General features: G+C 34.7%; 1 protein-coding gene across 1 annotated transcript in view; it reads left to right on the top strand.

Moving 5' to 3' along the window:
* LRP1B (LDL receptor related protein 1B) overlaps window positions 1-22,071 on the top strand; it is a 1,450,575-nt gene that overhangs the window by 1,340,267 nt on the left and 88,237 nt on the right. The window contains exons 77-79 of the mRNA XM_057306380.1: window positions 844-1,085; window positions 15,889-16,112; window positions 16,822-16,928. Of these exons, the coding sequence (XP_057162363.1) occupies window positions 844-1,085; window positions 15,889-16,112; window positions 16,822-16,928 (573 nt within the window). The remainder of the gene's footprint in view (window positions 1-843; window positions 1,086-15,888; window positions 16,113-16,821; window positions 16,929-22,071) is intronic.

Here is a 22,071-nt window from a genome sequence, read left to right as displayed (position 1 = left end):
TCCATAAGAGGAGGAGATAAATTATGAAAGTTTTAGCACAGTGCCTGCCATAGAGTAGATAAACATAACCAAGTGAGAACCATTAAACCTGTAGGGCTGAACTATACTTCATAATCTGGGTTTTTTAAATTTTTTGCAGATAGTGTATATGCAATTCAATCTTTATGGTTTCATTAATATTTTAATTCATATATTCAGAATTCACTTTAGGGTTTTACTTGTTTCAATATGCAAATGACATTAGTATTGTATTGTAGGTATCAAAACTTCAGACTACAGGGATCCACTAGCAAGATCCTAATGTTGGTATTTTGATAATTTAATGTAGTAAATATTGATAACTTTTTTATAATAAAAATAAAAGAATATTTGAGATATATGAATATTAGAAGAAGACTCTCCCCCTCTTAATTTTCATTTCTTAACCTAAGAAAATGATGACTCAGATGCATAAACTGAATGCTCAGGAATGTTTGAGGCTTAATGAGTCCACAATATAGCATCTGAATATTGAGGATCAAAGCACTAGAACATAATGTATTGCAATTTATCAAATAGAAATCCCTCCTTATGAAAAGGGTATCTACTACAAATACCTAATTTCTAGCCATAAGGTAAGCTTTGCCCTGGGAAAACCTACATCAATAGCTCTTAGAAATGTTTAGGTGAATGTGTATTAGAAATCAGTCATGAAGATTATAACATGATATAAATTGGGTTGATGTTTATTGAGCAAGAAACTGTGTTAAGAATAAAAATTCAAGATAATTTAAAAGTACAATTATTGCGTTTACATTAGTTGAAATTTACTTTATTTTTGTATTTTATTATAATAATCTCCAGGCTCTGAAGATCAAGTTCTCTACATTGCTAATGACACTGATATCCTGGGTTTTATATATCCATTCAACTACAGTGGCGATCATCAACAAATTTCTCATATTGAACATAATTCAAGGATAACAGGGATGGATGTTTATTATCAAAGAGATATGATTATTTGGAGTACTCAGTTTAATCCAGGCGGAATTTTCTACAAAATGATCCATGGCAGAGAAAAAAGGCAAGCAAACAGTGGCTTGATTGTAAGTAAATAACATTGACTATTGGAAGGCTCATACTTTTCCACCTCCCTGGTTTTTTTAATCTACCAATTACAATATCTGGTTATAGGAGGTAATTAATATATTCAGTTATTTCTCCCAATATTCTCCCTATACCCAAATCAAACATTTCCCTATTCATTTATTTTCATAGCTGCATATAATTCAATTGCATGATATTATGTTTTCCTTTAAGTTCATTTGCTTTAGCTATGTAAGAATGGTAATGAATAATACCTAATATTTCTAGTACACTTTATATTTTGTATTATTTAACATTATATTATGAATCTGAGTTTTTTTTCATCATGGGATGAGATTTGGAAGCATTACTTTGTTTTCATGTTAGAAAATGAACTGTCAAAATATGCAGGGAATATTAGTTCATTTTTAACAATATCAGAAATATACCTGTCTTCTAGGGCAAGAGATCAACTCAGTTGTGTAACCATTTCTTCTGACTCCTGATAACTATATTTCAGGGAACATCCAAAACAGAGCAATACTGTTTGCTGATGTGTGATGGACATGTTGATTATCATGGTTATTCCTTTTGAGAAAAATAAACTAGAGCATTTGTTTAGATTTCTGGTTGTAGACTATCCTTTTCTGTTTTAGGGCATGTCAATTTATTGTGTATTTTATATTTTGAGGTAACCTGGAAGAAAAATGACAGATAAATACTTATTTTTATAAGTCCTGGCCCATTCCCATACAACCAAAAAGTCAAGTGCTATCACAGTAGGATATAATTGAAGCTTTGTATTTGCAAAGAATCAGAGGTACCTATCTGGAAGTCCTTACTATCTTTTGCAGTGGTATCTACCATAAAGATTCAAACTGCATGAATACCATTTGATAGAAATCTGGAACACATTTTTATCAGGTAGATAGGAATAATCTGGTTTTAATGAAGTTATATTGCCTTTCCAATCCAGATTAGATTAAATTAACTGTGAGTAAAAAATCCATATATATCAAAGTTGCTTCTTCAACTCCTCCTCCGCCAAACACAGTGTTATACAATACCTTTAAATTCTATTAAGAACAGTTCTAGGAGGCAGCCAAAAAATTTAGTAGATCCCTCTGCCTTCCTTCACTTACTCTCTTGCTATCAGACCTAAAAGCTGGTTCAGTCTTGGCTAGCTTTAGCTTTCTTTATCTGTAAAACACAAGTCTGTTTTGCAAAAGCATTGGTCCTATGGTACCATTTCACCTGTTATTAATGAAGTGAAAAGGGTATGTACTGTGGAGTTATGTTGGGTTTTAATCTTGTTCCTATTGCTTACTAGCCTCTTAGCTGCTCTGCCCTATTTCATGAGGTTTTAGTGAGGAATATATACATACTGTATGTATGTTAGTGTTAATAGTTCTTGGCACGTAAGAAATACTCAATAGATGCTTGCTACTAACAGGGTGATGATGATGGTGATGCTTCTGATGATGACGATGATGACGATGATGGCGTTGATGATGATGATTGACAAGATGTTCTTCTCTAAGATGCATATAATCACATGAAAATTATTTGCAACTTACTTTTGTCTGAATTTTATTTTCTAAAAATACATATTTAATTTGATATAATTTCTTAAGTGAAAATTATTTGATAATTAGTTTTGTCCTGGGGGAAATTAATAATTAATATATAATCAGTATCTTCTAGTGAACAGAGCTTATTGCAGACCCGGAGCCAAAATTGCTTAGTTTGATAACTAAGTTTTTATTCTTATACATAGAAATATATAAATATGTATGTTTTATTTGTGTATTATATATTTATTTACCTGTATATATCTTACATATTTTAAAGATTTTTTTTATTTGTTTATTTGAGAGAGAGAGAGAGAGAGAGCATGAGCCGGGGCAAGGGTAGAGGGAGAGGGAGAAGCAGACTCTCCACTGAGCAAGGACCCTGAAGCAGGACTAGATCCCAGGACCCCATGATCATGACCTGAGAGCCCAAGGCAGAAGCTTATCTGACTGAGCCACTCAGGCTTCCCCTTATATATTTTAATTTTTAATTTTATAACTGTGCTATAGAAATTTTGTAAATGATGGCAAAGCTTAGCCTTTTCCTAATAGGATATGAAACTTCATTTTGTCTTTTTTTTTTAATTTAAATTCAATTAGCCAAGGTAATGGTAGTCATTACGTGTGTTATATCTTCTAGACTTCGTTTCTCTCTTTCCCTCCTCAGACTTACTCATAACTAACAGTATTCACCAGGAAGAAAGTGAGTAACACTAGGGTACAGTTTCTAGGATTCCATCATAGCTAATTAAATGTCATGATTATAAGGTTGGAACCTCTGAGCCATGAGTTTTAGGACCATGTCCTCAGCCATTGAGCATTCCATAGAAATTTCAATCAATGCATTGCAAACAAAACAAAACTTAAGGCTATACAGATAAAGTCAATTATTTAACTCTGCTTCCTAAATCTTTTTGTAATCCTGATTCCTCAATATTATAAATATGGAATAAGTCCATTCTTACATTCTTAATTTAATAAATAATGTGCATTCTTAAATGATTAAATGACTCATCTGTGGCCATGCAGCTGTAATGTAACCAAATTTAGACTTTAACTTGAGAGAATGGTTACATCTCTGAGTCTCAACTTACTTATCTGAAAACAACTATCATTTTGAAGTAGAAAATTTCTAAAGACCCTTCCAGATAGTAAATATATACGATTTCCAAAAGATGTGTGACATAGTTTATGTCTATCTAGTTGTTTACGTGCACAATTTGTATTTATTCCTCAGAAATCCAGCTTATATATAAAGATCTGATTTTTTTTACCCGCCTGAATTACTCTGCCATGAATTATATCTGCTTTTTTATCAGTCACCATCTAGTCATCCTGTAGTTTAATGAGCATGTGATCTATTTCATCTTCTAAGTTTTGACACAAACAATAAATGATACTGACCTGTGAATTCCCCACTCTTGGGAAAATAAAATTCAAGATTTTTCCCTGAGCTGAATATGGAACATCGGTTTCTATCTCTGAATTAGGGGTGAAAGAAAGAAAAATACAAAAATCAAACTATGGATACTTTAGTTAAAACCCCATTATCAGTGAACCAAATGGAAGAAGTTAGCCATGCGATTAACAGGATGTCTTGAAAGCATATTTAGAGATACGGAAAATATTGGAATATTTCCATCTCAGTAAAATGTAAGAAACACGTTGTATCAGAAATCACAAGAATATTACGCAGACAACTAAATGTTAACTGAAGTCCATTCCAAAGGAAGGTAATTTTCAATATGGTCTTTTTTTGGAAGTCGTGAAGGGAATACTCTCTGTAATCTGTGAAAATGGCTTGAATACTAATTATGATTATAAATTTAAATTTCAAATGCAGTCTATGTTATTTATAGATAGATATGCTTATGATTTTCTAGCCCCCTGGGCTATACAAAATGGATGGATTTTTTTTTTCCTTTAAGAAAATTAAATAATTTAAAACTTAAAAGGCTGACATGATTCAATCTATATGTAAAGCATAATGAGATTTCTGAATTTGAATTTTAGTAGTCAGAACAGAATATGATAGCATTATGCAACAATTGTACATACTTTCTGGCAATTTATCATTTCTAGTATGAAATGCTGTACAGGAAAGTACGTGACGACAAGCACTAAAGTAGGTCAATGCTTAGAGAAATGCAAATGATTTTAAAAACACAGATTAGATTTTTACCATTAAAGAGCTAAATATTCCCAAGCAAAACAAATGGTTTATCTGATCTACCTAATTTTGAGAAGTGAATATGAGGTACCATTTTTGGCATATTCTCTATTATGCAAAAGAGGATTTCAGAATGAACATGCTAATAGTTTTAATTCATTAATAATCATATCTTTTCTTCAATAAGTTGATTAGGCAATTATTTTTCCTTGAAACTTTTAAGAAAATATCCAACTAAGTTTTATTTAATAGGTTCCATCTTTAATTGGGTCTTAGCTATAAACCTCAAATACCAATATATGGGTTTATGTGTACATCACACACACACGCACACATACATACACATATGCATACACAAGTGCATAGGTATGCATATGTGCTCACAAACGTGTGTATATGTGTGTACACACGTTTTAACAAAAAACAAAGTCTTGTTTTAGGACATTGGAATACTAGTAGAAATTGATAGTTTCTTTTTTCAGTTTTTGATTTATTTTCTTTATTATTATAAATTTATGGTAATCATTATAACTTTACCTTGAAATTGTCTATACTTGTTTCTCAAGAATACTTTTCAAACCATCTGAGTTTATTCAAACTATTTAACAATTACAATCATTTATTATGATTTCTTTGGAGGAAATCTAAAACTATCAAATCATTAAATTATTGCCATTTCGTGACTTGATTATTGCTGATTGCATAAGACAAACGTTCAACAATATATGCTGATTGGCGTTAAATGGTTCTGGAACAGTTGTGATCAATATTCAAAATTTTACTGAACATCAATCTTATAAGACTGTATAAAACATGATTCCACAATTAATAATTCTGAGGATATTTTTGAACATATTGTATAGCATTTTAAGGTGAACCAGTCAAGTTTTTCATTCATACTCAAAGCTTTATTTAAGGAGTTCTGTTTGTTAGGTTTAGTGTTGGATTCCTAGGATACAAAATAATAACAGAGTCTTAGTCTCATGAAGCTTTTATTCTGGGGAACAAAGACAAAGTCAAGTAAATTCATAATTAAATAAATAACAAAAATTCCAATTTTGAAAATTATATTGAAGGAAATACATAATGGACCAAGAAAGAAAAACTCAGGCGTTGTAAGACTTCTTTGAATAAGATGATCCATGAAGGCCCATTGAAAGAGATTTGAGCGAAGACCTAAAAGATGAGGAGGAAGTAATGTCATCTTATTTATGTCTAAGACAACTATTTTACTTTAATGTAGAGAGTGGATTTGGGGGTGGGGGAAAGATGGAACAGAAAAAGACCACATAGGAGGATTGTGCTCCAAGTTGGTGCAAAAATAGTGGTAGGTTGCAATATTATAGTCTCAGTGAAATGGAAGGAAGTGAGTAGAAGTTTATCAAACAAAGCTTGCAAATAGAGTGAATGTACAAAATGAGTATAGGAAGGACTCAAGACCTAGATTTTACAACTTGATTGATAGTGAAAGTGGTAAATTGTGGGTTCAGTTTCAGTCATGTTAAGTCCGAGATCCAAGTGAGGGGTTGTAAGAGAGCCAAGTGAGTTGTCAAATAGACAGTGGTGTACTCAAAGCTTGATCTTAGTCTCTGGTTTGGAGATATATTTTAAGGAATAGAAGAATAGAGGATATATCTAGAGCCATGAAGCCTGGTTAGATTACCAAGAAGAGAGTACAGGTGAAGTAAAGAAGCACTGGAACCAAGCTCTAAAGCCAGATTAAAATGACGACAGTGAGTGGGAAGTGCATTAGGAGAATGGAAGTGAGTGTAGTGTCACAGAAACTAAGGTAGGAGACTATTTTGAGAAAGAGATTGAGGTTATATTTCTAGCACTGCAAAAGATCAAGTAAATAAGGACAAAGAAGTGTTCAATAAGTTTTGTGACAGATATTAATTAAGGACCTTGAAAATGCTGAGAGTCACAGAGGAAGCAGACATCAGAGAACACTCAGTGGTTCTACATCAGTGGTCCTCAACTGAGGATGATCTCCCACCTCAGGGGACATTTGGCAATGTCTGGAGATATTTTTTATTGCCACAACTGAAGAGTGCTGCTGGCATTCGGTGAGTGTAGTAGAAGCCAAGGAGGCTGCTTAACACTCTATAGTACATAGGCTAGTTCCTCACAACAGGGTATTATCCTGACTGAAATGTCAATGGTTGAGAAACCGTTCTCTACTTGGAGATATCAGTCTCTCCAGCCAAACCTAAGCAGATCTTTTATGTTTGTTACATCATTTTATATAATAATTGCCCTGAAATAGAAAATGATTCTAAGATGAATCACCAATATAGTTATTCTTTTATTGGTCTCTTACTTTTTTTCCTCACATGAGTCTTTTTTGCTACATCATTTTCTCCTTTTCTCTGAATATTAGAATGCCTGTAGGCCCCGACCTTGATCCTCTTTCTTTCTACCTTTTCTCACTTCCTTACAGAGTTTATATGATTTAATGGTTTAACACATACCCACATGTTAACAACTATCAGATTGCTATCAGGCTCTGTTCAATTGCTTACTTTGCTTTTTCTTTTGGAATTTTTAAAAAATTTATTTATTTATTTATTTATTTGAGAGAGAGAGCACACTTGAATAGGGGGAGGGGCAGAGGGAGAGAATCTTCAAGCAGACTCCCCGGGGATAGGGAGCTGGAGGATTTTAAAAAATGTTCCCAAAGTAACATGCCTAAAAATGAACTTCTCATGAATCACAAAATCTATTTCCCCAATCTCATTTAATGCCAAATCTATTTTCCAGGTGCTCAAAATAGAAATCTTGGAGTTACGAGGTGCCCAGATGGCTCAGTCAGTTAAGTGGTTGACTCTTGGTTTTGGTTCAGGTCATGATCTCAGGGTGGTGAGATTGAGCCCTGCATGGGGTTCTGCATTCAGCAGGGCATCTGCTTCAGGATTCTCTCACCCTCTGCCCCTCCACCCCCAAAATAAATAAATAAATCTTTTTTAAAAATCTTGGAGTTACTATTGATCCTCCTTCTTTAATAATTCCCAAATCAGGCAATCCTATTGAATGTACCTTCAGCATATGCTAGGAGTTAACTACCTTACATCAGCTTGACTTTAAGTACCTACCTTTGAACCATCATCATCTTTCTTCTGACTTAATGCGGTAGCCTCCTCACTGGTCTTTCTGCTTTCCTTCTTACTCACCACACCATCACCAGAATGCACCTTCTAAGACATAAATTAGATCACATGACATCTCTGATCAAAGATACCTAGCGGTTCTCCATTGCAAAAGACAAATTTCTCATGTGTTACAAGGGTTTAAAAGAACTGGTCTCCTCTCTGACTTCATCTCCTATTAATTTCTCCAGGGATACTTTGGTATTTGTAAAACCCATTAGTACCTACTAATGCAAGGCCTTTCCTGAAATATTCTCTTGGCCTAAGTGTTCTTTAGCCAGGTATCCCACATGGCTCAATTCCTAAACTTCTTCAAGAATTTGCTCAAATGCCATCTTCTGAATACATAATGTATTGATAATTGCAATCTATTTTCCCACTCCCACCCTGGATCCTCAACACACTACTCTTTTTTTTTTTTCACTCTCTTAGTGCATATCTTTGTTGAACTGCTATATAATTTATTTACCTATTATGTCTATTATCTACTCTGTACCTTACCTTGCTGCAAGTAAATTCCTATGGCAGGTATTTTTGCTGTTTTGGCTAATACTATATATAATCCTAACATATAGAACAGGATCTGTCATAGGGTAGATACATAATATTTTTGAAGAGTTACAAGCAATAAATTAATTGAAAATCTTTGGTATAAGTGGCAATAGTATATTGATCTTGAAAGTTATACTTTACAAGTTATTCTCCCCATCCTTGTTATTCAATTCATCACAAGATCAAATATTTTTATCTCCAGATATATCCCATTTTTATCCACTTTTGTCTCACAAAAACTTAGATTACAATTCCACATTTTCCTTTCTGAAGACCATTCAGTAAGCATCCTCTGATTATCCTGTATCCACTTCTGGTCCCCAGTCCTAAGCCATTCTCCACACTATAGCCAAAATAATTTTAAAACATTAATATAATCATCATATCTCCCTCACATAAATCCTTCCAATGGATTTCCATTGAAAACTCATTGGTTTATAAGCCTCTTCATGATAATTCAGTCTCTTCTTACCTCACACCCTTCCCATTTCCTTACACACCTATGAACATTCACATATATACTCACAAACACACATTTTTTCCTAGCCCTAAATACACCATATTTAATTTCCAGGAATGCAACTTCATTTCAGAATCTTCAAGCATGCTCTTTCTTCTGCTTCTCTTAATTATCCTGGTGAACAGAAGCTCTTTTATTAAGAAGACATCACTTTCATTATTATTGCTATCATTAACATTGATATTGGTTAGACATTATAGATCTTAGCCTACATAATGTGTTTTCAAGTCTTTCAAAATTAAACAAACTGTTACTGTTTGAAGGGACAGGCTCAGAGAAAGATTGACTCTCATCTAAAGAGTATAAATTGAATGCCCAGGAAGTATCCTTCAAGGTGACTTCATTATTATTCCAGGTTCTCTTTAGACTTGGAAACTGGAATGTTAGTTTGTCTAGGGAGCAATAAGACAGTAGGAAACTAATTTTAATGAAGCTAGCCAGAATATGAGGTATAAAACTCAGCATTATGTATATCTACACACACACACACACACACACACACACACACATATTTATAATCTGAATATATTTGGTGTAGGAGATACATTGAACTGCAAAAGCCCAATGTATCTGTTCAAGTATATAACATACAGTGTTATATAAGCTTCAGGTATACAATATCATGAATGATTCAACAATTCTGTACATTATTCAGTGCTCATCACATGACAAGTAAACTTTTAATCCTCTTCACCTATTTCACCCACCGCCCCACTTCTCCTCTAGCAACCACAACTTTGCTTTCTATATTTAAGAATTTTTTTTCCTATCTTTTCTTTTTTCGATTGTTTTGTTTCTTAAATTTTACATATGAGTGGAAATCTTATGGTATTTTTTTTCTCTGACTTATGTCACTTAGCATTATATCCTCTAGATCCATCCACATTGTTGCAAATGGCAAGATTTCATTCTTTTTTATACCATTGTATATTCCATTGTAATATTCCATTGTATATACACACCACATCTTTATCCATTCATCCATGGGTGGGCACTTAGGTTGCTTCCATATCTTGGTTATTGTAATAATGCTGCAATAAACATAGGGGCACATTTTTGAATTAGTTTTAGTTTTATTTCAGTATATACCCACTAGTGGAATTACTAGATCATATAGTAATTCTATTTTTAATTTTTTGAGGAACCTCCATATTGTTTTCTGCAATAGCTGCACCAGTGTGCATTCCCACCAATGGTGCAGGAGAGTTCTTTTTTCTCCACATCCTCACCAATACTTGTTATTTCTTATGTTATTTATCTTAGCCATTCTGACAGGCATGAGGTGATATTGTGATTTTGATTTGCATTTTCCTGATGATTAGTGATGTTGAGCATTTTTTCATGTCTCTGTTGGCCACCTGTATGTCTTCTTTGGAAACGTGGCTTTCCATGTCCTCTACCCATTTTTTAATTGGATTATTTGGGGTTTCGGTGTTGAACTGTGTAAGTTCCTTATACAAAAGCTCGTTATAAGAGCCAAATTTGTACATAATTATATACATATACTTATGCATACACATATACCTATCTGCTACATATATTGAATATTTCTGTTCATCCCCAAGATGCTTACTTAATGATTCTGGAGACAGTATCAACATTTATTTGCTTCTGTGACTTTTATGTGTTTATTGCTATCTTAACTCCCCTTCTTATTGATACATAATTTATCCAATAAGATCTACTTCTTTTTTCTCTTTAAGGCATGGACTGCAAACTAGCTTTATGGGTAAGATAAATGAGTGAAACAGATTTGACATGACATTAGGGACCCAGGTAAAAGAGACAAACTCAACACATGGTCCATTAAGTCAGGGGGCAGCAGCTGATTGATTCTGTTGTTCTGGAATGTTGCCCTGCTTTTTATGTACTATCTTCTATATCCTTAATTTTTAAGAAAAAAACAACTTGATTTTTTTATGTCATTGGTTTTTGATATAATGTTCAATGATTCATTAGTAAATGCTAAAAAATAACTTGATTTTAAGGTGATATCTTACTTTTAAAATTAAAATATACCTAAAAGTTATATTTACTTGGACTTAAATTTAGTCCTCATTCTACCATCTTGCAATCTCTACTTTCCGATAGCTCTGCTTTCCACCTCAAGTGTTATGCTTGTGTAAATCGTAAATGTCAGCAGACACCTTTATTCCTTAATTCTAGGTCACTCACATAGGGGATGATATTAAAATTGTTCCCATAAGTACCAAAAAATTTTTCACATACTAATGCATGAAAATTCACTATTAGCATTAGATACATCCTTAAAGCTATGTAAAATGTAGGGCTTACATAGAATGGATAATATTCTAAACTGTTATGTGATTTAATGTTTAGAATCTGAAGGATTTACGGATCATCTAATCCAAAGCCTTATTTTACATATCACATAATTTTTGGAGAAACTAGGATTAGGTTTTACATCAAGTTTCTGATTCCAAATTTAATGTGCTTTTTAATCTTCCATATCTTTTTTTTTTTTTACCTGATAATGTGAAGAAGGTTTTGAGATCCAGTTTTGCTCTTTTTTTTTTTTTTTTTTTTGGAGGGCGGGTGGTAAATGATGAATAAGTTTAAAGAACACTGAGTATGCTAAAAATAAAATAAAATAAAATAAAGTCACATACAATATTGAGTCTATAGTCCAAAGACAAATGTGGTCTTTTTGGAAATTGTCCAAGAATTACATACTTTTATTTAGTTTCTTCCACCCTCCCCCAAGAGGAGTTTGTGCCGGGTGGACATGGTCTTAATGTAGATAAATAGAAGTTTAAAATTATTCAGATTGAAACAATCTGTTCTTCAGAATAAATCGTAGATAGAAGGCAGGGATTTCCTTCCTGAATTGTTTTTGGAACTCTTACATATTCTAGCTCCAAAAATAACTTTTTCTTAGTTTTTTTTGGATTTCCTGATTGCTATATGAGTTTCTGGATTGAAATAATATATAGCTACATATCTTACAATATTATTAAGTCATATAATTTAGTAATGTTCAGAACTTGCATAGTCATTATTTTACTTCTATTTCCTGGCTTATGAGAATTTAATCTTGATTCATATATTGTGGACCAGAAGTGTAAATAGCCTTTTCATTTAGTGTGATATACATCACACACACACTACACACACACACACACACACACACACTTTAAAGTCGCTTTACATCTTTGTTTTAATAGCATTACATTACAGGATAATTAACTTTAGTAAAATGAACCAAATTTTCTTTCCTTAGATGAAAAAAATAACCCATAGATAAAATATGTGACTACTTCAATCTACCTTTGTATTAACTGTATTTTCTTAAAGTATATTGCTAACTACAGGAATTAAAAAAAAATAATAAAAGAGGACAGCATTTCCATGGTTCAAATGCTTGAAGTCCCATTTCATAGGTTTTCCTCTTCCCTTGATTTAAGTCAAATGTCTCCAGTGACTTATATCTTTAGTTTCCTAAAGCTGGAATTGTGACAGATACCTTACAATCCACAGCTGTAAAGGATTAGTAGTTTAAAGTAGTAACCTCTAATTTTGTTACAATCAACCTGCCACTTTTTCTGTAAGATTTAAGTGTTTCATTCATCGAACTAATATATCTCCACAAGGAAGAATGCCTCAGGCTTCAAAACTTTGGCTGTGTATTTAGATAGCTTATTAGGAAAGAAATCATCTGTCTGGAGAAAGCAGTCAAAATGTGTCTTCCACTTTGCGCAACAATATGAGCAACGCCTTTTGTTGTCAGGGTAACTGCATGCCTTTAGAGTCTCTTCAACATGACATATTTCATTAGTGCCTCCAGCTTATAGGTAGACCTCTCTGCCTAGTGAGCTAGTCAAAGGGGCAATGAGAGTTTTGTATTTTCTTCTTCTTTTGAATTTGATGTTTGTTTGTTTTGTTTTGTTTTTCGCCTCTTTGGAAGCAAATGGCTTAGCTTTCCCATTTCTGTTGTCCTGTGTCTGACTCCATTCCACTCCCAGAATCTCAGTTTACTTTTACTGTGTTTGCCCACTTTCTGTATTCACCTTTTTGATTCTGAACCTCTCCACAAATTGTCAAGATCCAACAGGAATTTTTACCTTCCACTCCCTAGCCAACATCCATCTATACTAGAATCCCCTTTATATGGCTAACACTATTCACAATCCTGGTCAAGCTGTGGGCAATAGAAAGGGATTATTTCATTCCTATGGAACTCATTATAAAGGGTGATTTCCTAACTCGGCCATAGTTTCCTTGACAATAGGAGCATCCTGTTGCTTTCTTGTTATTGTTCTTTTTCTGTTCAGTTCTTCTCTCTTCAATGTTGAGAATCATTGAGCATTCAGTATGTTGTGAAATCAATGAAGATGAACATCTGGTAACATATTCACCCTGATGCCATTAATCTCTGAGAATCATCTTGTCATTGATGATTTATGCCCATAGGTTGAATTTATTGGGTGTGACGTCTTTTACCCCATATTCTAACTACTTTAGTTGATACTGGAATGATGTTAGGGATTCTTTGATCAGGGAACCAGAGAATAAATATATAGATTTAAATGACTCCATCAGTATCTCTTTGTGCTTAGCATTGGAAAGTAACATTTTTCCTTTTCCCTAAGCCATATTTTTTACCCCAGTAATGTGACATAAATTTGATTTATCCTCCTAGAATTTGCCATTAGTAGAATCTTCACCAGCCTGCTTAGCTGACAAAGTATCACTTAATCAAACTTCTGAATGTTTTATGAAAATAAAGATTTGGGTTTTTAATTCTCCATAATACAGGTGTAGAGGTATAGAATGGAATGATAATCAGACATTTTTTTTTAGAATGTGTAAAACAAAACGAAAATCCTAAATTCAAAAAAGTGGAACTTTGCATGGAATATGTTCTATTTTAGCAAGGATACTATTAGGATAGGAAGTCATATGTATATATTTACATCTGATAAAGGGAAACTAGGTATTTTTCTATGCTCATGCTAGATAACCAATATCATATTTTTTTTGGATGCTGAGGATTTGCTTTACTAGTATTAGAAAATGATAAATATACTCCAATAGACTCTAAACAGCTTATATGGTTATTTTCTCCATTGTCTGTCATATTTATAAATTTATGACTTACACTGACATGCCCATGCCATTTGTTCGTATATTTACTTTTAAACGCTGCCAAACCAGGAAAAAAATTTCCAGTTTATTTAAATGATACTGGAACATTTGAAAATAATCTCATGGTTTGGCTAGGACAAATATTTATATTCTACCCACCTGTGACTATTATTTACACTGTGTTTCTAAAGCATATTGTATTGCAGAGTGCTTTTTGTTAAACATCACTGAACTATCACGGGGTAGATGGATAGTATTTATTGTTAGAATTAAGAAATAGGTTACTATAAATTTCATAATTTCAGTTTTTAAATCAATAGATGAAAAGACTGATAATAAAGGTTGTTAGAAATTTCTATGGGTTCTGTGTTTGGTTCAGGCCATATTTCCTTTCTTGAAATCCCAGTAATCACACAGCAGTGGCTTGCAATTCCTGTTTATTGACCTCTCATGTTCTTTTTTGAGTTTAGTTTCTCTTCTTTTAATCCAAGTCCACTCACTCCTTCAATAAAATTTGTTCACTAGTAATTCACACAAGAAATTATCATGTGTTAAAAACCCATATTTCCACTGGTTGCCAGGTCCTAATGATGCTCTTATGCATTGGCCACATGCCTAGGTATAACCACCTTCAAATAATTGTTTCCATTCTTGATATAATACCTCTGGGAATCCTTTCTCACTTTGGTTATGCACAATAAACCTGACCATGTCAAATTAATTATGACACTAGTTCCTACTCGAAGTGATCAAGTTAATTGAAGGGCACAAAGCATACGTTATTTCCCTTGCTGTCTATTTGGAAAGAACTCCCTTACTTTTCTGTCTCACAATAATTCAATAATACAATATAAAGCAGAAAATCCAAGCTAGTAAATTTAGTGTAAATGACAGATATAGTAACTTTCCTTAAAATATGTTTAAATACGGTATCTTTCTAAATGTGTCCATCTGTACTAATATTTTTTCCATTTTTAAATTATATATGGTGAGGATGCAGAACAACTGCAACTTCCTTAAATTGCTGAAAAGAGTGTATATTGGTACAAACTCTGAAAAAATATGCTAGCAGGATCTATCCAAGCTAAGTATATGTATACCTTAAGACTCAGAAATTCTATTCCTTATTAAATATTCAACAGAAATGAATGTTTGTGTCTACCAAAAGGAATGTACAAGAATACTCATGATTTTGGTTTTAGTGGCCTAAAATTATAAATAATCCAAATGGATATAATCAGTAAAATGGTGAAAAAATTGTGGCATATTCATAAAATGAAATACCACCCATCAATTAAAAAGTATTAGTAACTGACATGTACAACAAAATGAATGAATTTCACAGATACAATGTTGAGTAAAAGAAGTCAGGTATAGAACAGTATGGTACTATTTATATGGATTTGTTTAAACTGCTCTATTGTGTTAGGCATCAGAATTATGGCGAGTCTCGAGGAATACTGACTGGGAGAAGTCACAGGTGAACCTTCTACAATTCTAGAAATATTCTAGTGGGGTGGTAGTTATACAAAGGCAGAGATAGGTTAAACCCCAGTGAGTTGTGCACTTAAGATTTGTGAAATTATAATATCTACAAAATTAAGAATAAAGTGGAACATTTTGAATATTTAAAAAACCTATGTAACAATTAACACCTGACCATGTTGATATTATTCCTATACGATATCAATGTATACAGACCTCCCCTCCACCACTCTGCTTTTGAAAATACTGTGGTGTTGTTTTGTTTTCTTTTAGTGTCCTGAATTTAAAAGGCCCAGGGACATTGCAGTTGACTGGGTTGCTGGAAATATTTATTGGACTGATCATTCTAGAATGCACTGGTTCAGTTACTACACCACTCACTGGACCAGTCTGAGGTACTCTATCAACGTGGGGCAGCTGAATGGCCCCAACTGCACCAGACTCTTAACAAACATGGCTGGAGAACCCTATGCTATTGCTGTAAATCCTAAAAGAGGGTAGGTTCATGAGTTGGCTATTTATATTTCTTTATATGCATATCCATTTTTAGAGAATTTTCCTACCTGTGCTCTGTAGTTTTCTTTCTGTAATAAGTGTCCAACATATAATGGATTCACAAGACTTCTAAAACTCCCTCTACTTCTGTACAAAAGCATGTCCTTTTCACCCCAAATGATGGCACGAAATGTATGTTTTCCTGAAAGGCTGCTACATTATACATTCTATGTATGTATGCATATGCGTCTTATGTGAACATTGCAATAAACACATAACCAATATTGTTACCCTAAGATCGAATATTCAAGACATTAACCATAATATTGAACATATGAAGTGTAGAGTATTAGTATTTTGGCTATTTGAGATAATAAAAGATGAAGGTGTATGTATGAACAAATTTAAATAATTTTAACACAAATCTTTCCTTTCCTTTGCTCGAAGTGTTCCTTTTCTACTCTTTTACCTTTTCATTTATAAGCAAGGAACAAAAAGGAAAATAGAGAAATGTTAAAAAAAATTCCTAATCACCCACCCTTATGGGAGATTCCCGGTCTGTAGGTTTAGAGTTGGGTCCAGGAATCTGCTTTTTTCAGGGACTCTGGGGTGATTCTGATGCACACCGTCTGAAGAGAAACTGGTCTGGGGAGCAGAGTTGAGTTATAGCAGCACTATGTGTAAGCTAACCAACTTGACCTGTCTTGTCAGGATGATGTACTGGACTGTCGTCGGGGACCACTCCCACATAGAAGAAGCAGCCATGGACGGGACTCTGAGAAGGATTTTAGTACAAAAGAACTTGCAAAGACCCACAGGTATGATGTATTTCTGACACAGTCTAGGGTGTGGAGCAGTATGCTCAGCATATTAGTGTTACAATTCTTTCCAGGTTTGTTGGCAATATAATCATTTTTACAAGCAGATAAAATAATTTATAGTATGATTTTATGAAAGTCATCAACATTTCATGTTGTATTTTTCCAACTTGAAAGTCAAAGCCTTATCATACTGCCAGTGATATCACGGGGATATTATTTGAAAATCGCCTAAGTTGCAAGGCCATTTGGAGGATTTCACATGCATGGAATTTTGACAGTTTATAATGTATTAGGGTATTTTTACTGATGTATGTTAATGATGCTGGGATAGATAATATTCCTAGAGGATCATAAACTAAATGGGCAAAGAGGTGGGAAAACAAATAATTTCTGTAAAAGACAGACGTCATGATCCCTTGCCCTTTCATTCACAGCTCTTTTTAATCAGGCTTTAATATCCCTCCCAGCTATGTCATCTAAGCTGCCACTCCAAACTCTCTATACTCCCAAGACTGTTTAGGACCTCGTGTGCTTTTTTCTGCCTGCCTGTTTTTCTCCCATTGCATTTGCCTCCCAGGCTCCCCATCTAGAATCCCTTCTGACTTTTGTGCACCCAGCTGAATCTTACCCCTCATAAGGTCTAACTTTAACACTTCTTCAATAAAACATTTTCAGAACTGCAGGAACCCCAAGAATTTCATCCCACACACAACGTCCCTGCTTTCTACACCCCGAAGGAGAGAATTTATATTTCTAGAGCATGTATTATTTAATAATTACACTTTGTAGTATCTTATGTAGTTGAAATTTTATTTATATTTGGCACTTATATTCTTATTAACTGTTAATGTGCCATTGGATTTTTTCCTTCAACTACATTGTTTTTATTCTTTATGGGAAGGAGCAGTCTTTGGGAATTAGTTCATTTACATAAGTGTGTCTCCAGTCACTGATTTAACAAGTACTAATTGAACACTCACCTGGTGTGAGAAATTGTTCCAGATGCTGAAGACAAGTTCTAACTCTTGTGAAGAGATTTCCAACTCTCTTGAAACTTGCCTTCCTTCAGAGGATAGAATATTTAATATACATCATGTCATACTAATAAGTGCTATATAGAAAAGAATGGGCACTGTAGGGGGTAGAATTATGAATAAGATTATCAAAAAAGTCATCTCTAGAAAGGTGATATTTGAGAATTGAACATCATAGGGGTAGCAAGCTATGTGAATATGTGAGCAAAGAGCTTTCCAGACAGAGCGAACAGCATGTTATGAGTTAGTAATGAGCTTAACACGTGTCAAAAACAGCAAGAATGTTAGTATGCCTAGAAACATATGAGCAACTCAGGAAAATGGTAGAAGTGAGGGTGCCCAGGTGGCCAGGTGTAGATCATCTAGGACCTCGAACACACTGCTAAGGACTGAATTTTATTCGAGCTTTAGTGGGAGACATGGGAGGCTACTGAAGAGGCAAGTGGTGTAATATGCTCAAATACCATTTCCATTTTTTAAAGAACTTTAACTTTCTTTTTAATTTTTTATTTTTAACTAGTTCCGGACCTACAGAAAAGTTACAAAATTAATTTTTAAAGAAAGGTCTGTGATGTTAACAGCTTACATAATCACAGTATATGTAACATAATTTTCATTTTAAAGAAGGAGTCTGGCAGCAATTTATAGAATTACCTGTCAGAGGGTTCTTAGGAAGGCCTGAGACAAGAATTCTTGTAAAGGTTATTTATGAGGGGAGTATTATTCAGGAGAAACCTGTAAAAAATGGAGAGAGAAAGGGAAAGACACCAGAAAGACTGTGTTTCAGGTAAACTCTCATTTTGGCTTGAGCCACAGGGTATGTGCTTTGGAGCATAAATCCCGTGGCAGGGAAGGGGTCCTGTTTTATATGCTCCATCAGTCATTGGTTGATCTTTGGTCTCTAACTTCCCAATCGAGGCTGCTGCAGTCAGTTGAGCACAATTCTCTGGGGAAGGAGGGCAAATATGATTCCTTAGCTCTAAACCAGCAGGTAGTAGATAGGTATTTGCTATTCTCTCCAAGACTGGAAAACTATGTGAAAGGTGTCACTCGAACAAGTACATGAAGGATAGGTAGGCATTCGAAAGGTGGGCAGGTAACCCATCATGGTGTAGATGTTATAAAGGTGTTCTTTGAAGTCAAATATACCTCGTTTTGAATCCCAAGGGATTATTTGCTAGCTGTGAGATCTCAGAAAGGAACTTACTATCGTCAAACTTTGATTTTTATCATTAGCAAACCAAGGAATGACAATAACTAACTTAAGATATTGTTGTACATATTAAATGACATACCACTCTGAGCCAGGGGCTGTAATGTAAAGCCACATGGCATGTTCTGTGATATTAGGAGTCATGACACACCTAGAAGGGGACAGGATAGGTAACATATCATGAACTGAGAATAGAGAACTTTAAATACCAAGGTGTTTTGACATGACTTTAGTCAATAATGAACCACTATACAATTTTGATTCAAGGAGTGAATGAATAAGTCCGGTCTCCAGGCTTATTGCTTTGGTAGAATTGTGCCAACGAAATAAATAGATACAGAGCTAAGAGACCAGCTAACAATCCATCGAATGGTCCTGACGAGAGCAGAGACTAGCATAAGTAGAATAGTAACAGGAGAAAAGGGGAGAATGTATATGGGGGGCAAAGCAGAGTTAGTACAGTAGAATTTATCAAATGCATATGAGAATAGTGGAAGAGATAAGAAATGTGTCAAAGAGGGATAAAAAGTCAATAAATTAAAACCATTCATATAATTATCTTCTTATTTCCTTCATTTACCCATTCTTTCTGTCATTAAAATATATTGGATGCTCACTATATGCCAGGCACTGTTGGTCATCAAAAATATGGATCCCTGCACTCACAGAGCTTAAATTCTAATGTGGGGGACCATAAAGAGAAAAACCAAAAAAGTGTGTGTACATGTGTGTGCGTGCACGCACAAGTGCTCGTATGTGTAAATGATTCTGATAGAGAGGAGAGGGTGCAGCATGCAGCAGGTAGCCACGTTAATTATAATGGGGAGGAAAGGCTTTTTGAGGTATTGATGGTTAAGGTTAATTGCTAATCTGCATGAAGACATAGGCATTGGGAATGATGTTGCAACTCAAAGCAAAGAAAGGGACAGACGGCCCTGAGATAGGAAAGGCAAAGAGCGTAGTAAACAAATTGGAAAATAGCATGAGACAAGGCTTAGAAAGGGGGGTAGGGGTCAATCCATGCAGGATCTCAGAGACCATGACAAGTATGATCGCTTAACGTTAAGTAGGTAACAGGATCTGATCAGACACCCATAGGGACATGTCAGGAAAGGAGTTGGTGTGAGGCTCTCTACCCCATGTGACTGGGTGCTTTGAAAACCCCATGTGCTTTGAAAACTTCTGCCTCACTTATAGGCAGTAGACTCTTGGAAGCCGTTTATTCACTCATTCAGCTAATATTTTTTGTGTGCCTACTGTGTGTCAGGGATAATTTTAGGCATTTGGAATACAGGAGTGAACACACAGATCCCTCTTCTTCTAGTAGTTATATAGAAAAATATAATATTTTAAAAAGTAAGTTATGAAGAGTTTCATGCTATGGAAAAGAGAGTGAAAATAGAGCAGGAAGAAGGGTCAGAAATGAAGACACCTGGGTGGCTCAGTCAGTTAAGCGTCTGCCTTCAGCTCAGGTCATGATCCCAGGGTCCTGGGATTGAACCCCGCTTGGGGCTCCCTGCTCAGTGGGGAGCCTGCTTCTCCCTTCTCTTTTCCCCTCCTCCCACCCGGCTCATGCTCTGGTGCTCTCATGCTCTCTCTCTCAAACAAATAAAATTCTGTAAAAAACAAGAAGAGTCGGAAATTGTGGAAAGGAGTTTGCCGTGTGACATTATTAGGTCTGTAGAACCTTGAGAAGGTGCACGTGAGCAGACTGTGTGGTGCTGTCACTCACAGGCAAATGTTACAGGTGCAGATGTGACCCCAGCTGAGTCAGTCAGATGGAGACATTGCATAGATAGTTGAAAATTTTTGTTCTGGAGCTTAAAGCTAAGGGTTTAAGCTTAAAGTTTGGGGAATTAGCAAAGAAAGCTGATATTTAAAGCTGCTGGAGTTGTTAAGATGGACAAGGGAGGGGAAAACAAAGAGGCTTCTTAAATTCTGTGAGATGGTTATATTTAGAAGAGTCACATTCAGCACTGAAGATGCAAAGGTGTTTGAGCAATTGGGACAAAGCAACAGAATTCAGTGTCACAATAGCTGAAGGAAGAGTTTCAAAAGAAAGATGTAGACCTTATGCCCAATAAGTATACCCAATACGATACTGACTTATGCAGAGAAAATATAAATTAGCAGAAAGAGCATAAGCCCTCCATTTATATAGGTTTGAGTTAAAACTGAGCAACCTGTATAAACTTTTGAGCATCAAAGTTCTTATTTATAAAATGTATATGATAGGGGCGCCTGAGTGGCTTAGTCATTAAGCATCTGTCTTAGGCTCAGGGCGTGATCCCAGCGTTCTGGGATCGAGTCCCACATAAGGCTCCTCTGCTGGGAGCCTGCTTCTTCCTCTCCCACTCCCCCTGCTTGTGTTCCCTCTCTCGCTGGCTGTCTCTCTCTGTCAAATAAATAAATAAAATCTTAAAAAAATAAATAAAAATAAATAAAATGTATATGATAATATTTACTTTATAGAGAATTTGTAACAATTTATTTTTTTAAAGATTTTATTTATTTATTTGAGAGAGAAGGATAGAGCACAAGTGGGGGGTTGGGTAGAGGGAGAGAGAGAAGCAGACTCCCCACTGAGCATGGAGCCCAGCATCCCAGAGGACCCTGGGATCATGACCTGAGCTGAAGGCAGATGCTTAACCGACTAGCCACCCAGGCGCCCCTGTAACAATTAATTTAAATCATACGTTAAAACCGGTATAAATTTATTAACATAATTCCTTTTGTATCTAACAGTCTAAGAATAATTGTTAAAAACAATGTGCTATGTATTATGCTAAAGCCTCATATTATTCCATATAATATCCACCATAACTCCCTAGCAGTGATAATTATTTTTATTCACATTTTAAAATGTCATTTAGTATATTTTGTTAATTTGATT

Source organism: Ursus arctos, unplaced genomic scaffold (genome assembly GCF_023065955.2).
Source record: "Ursus arctos isolate Adak ecotype North America unplaced genomic scaffold, UrsArc2.0 scaffold_1, whole genome shotgun sequence".
NCBI lineage: Eukaryota > Metazoa > Chordata > Mammalia > Carnivora > Ursidae > Ursus > Ursus arctos.
Note: the sequence above shows the minus strand (reverse complement) of the source record. Positions and strands in the feature narration are given on the sequence as shown.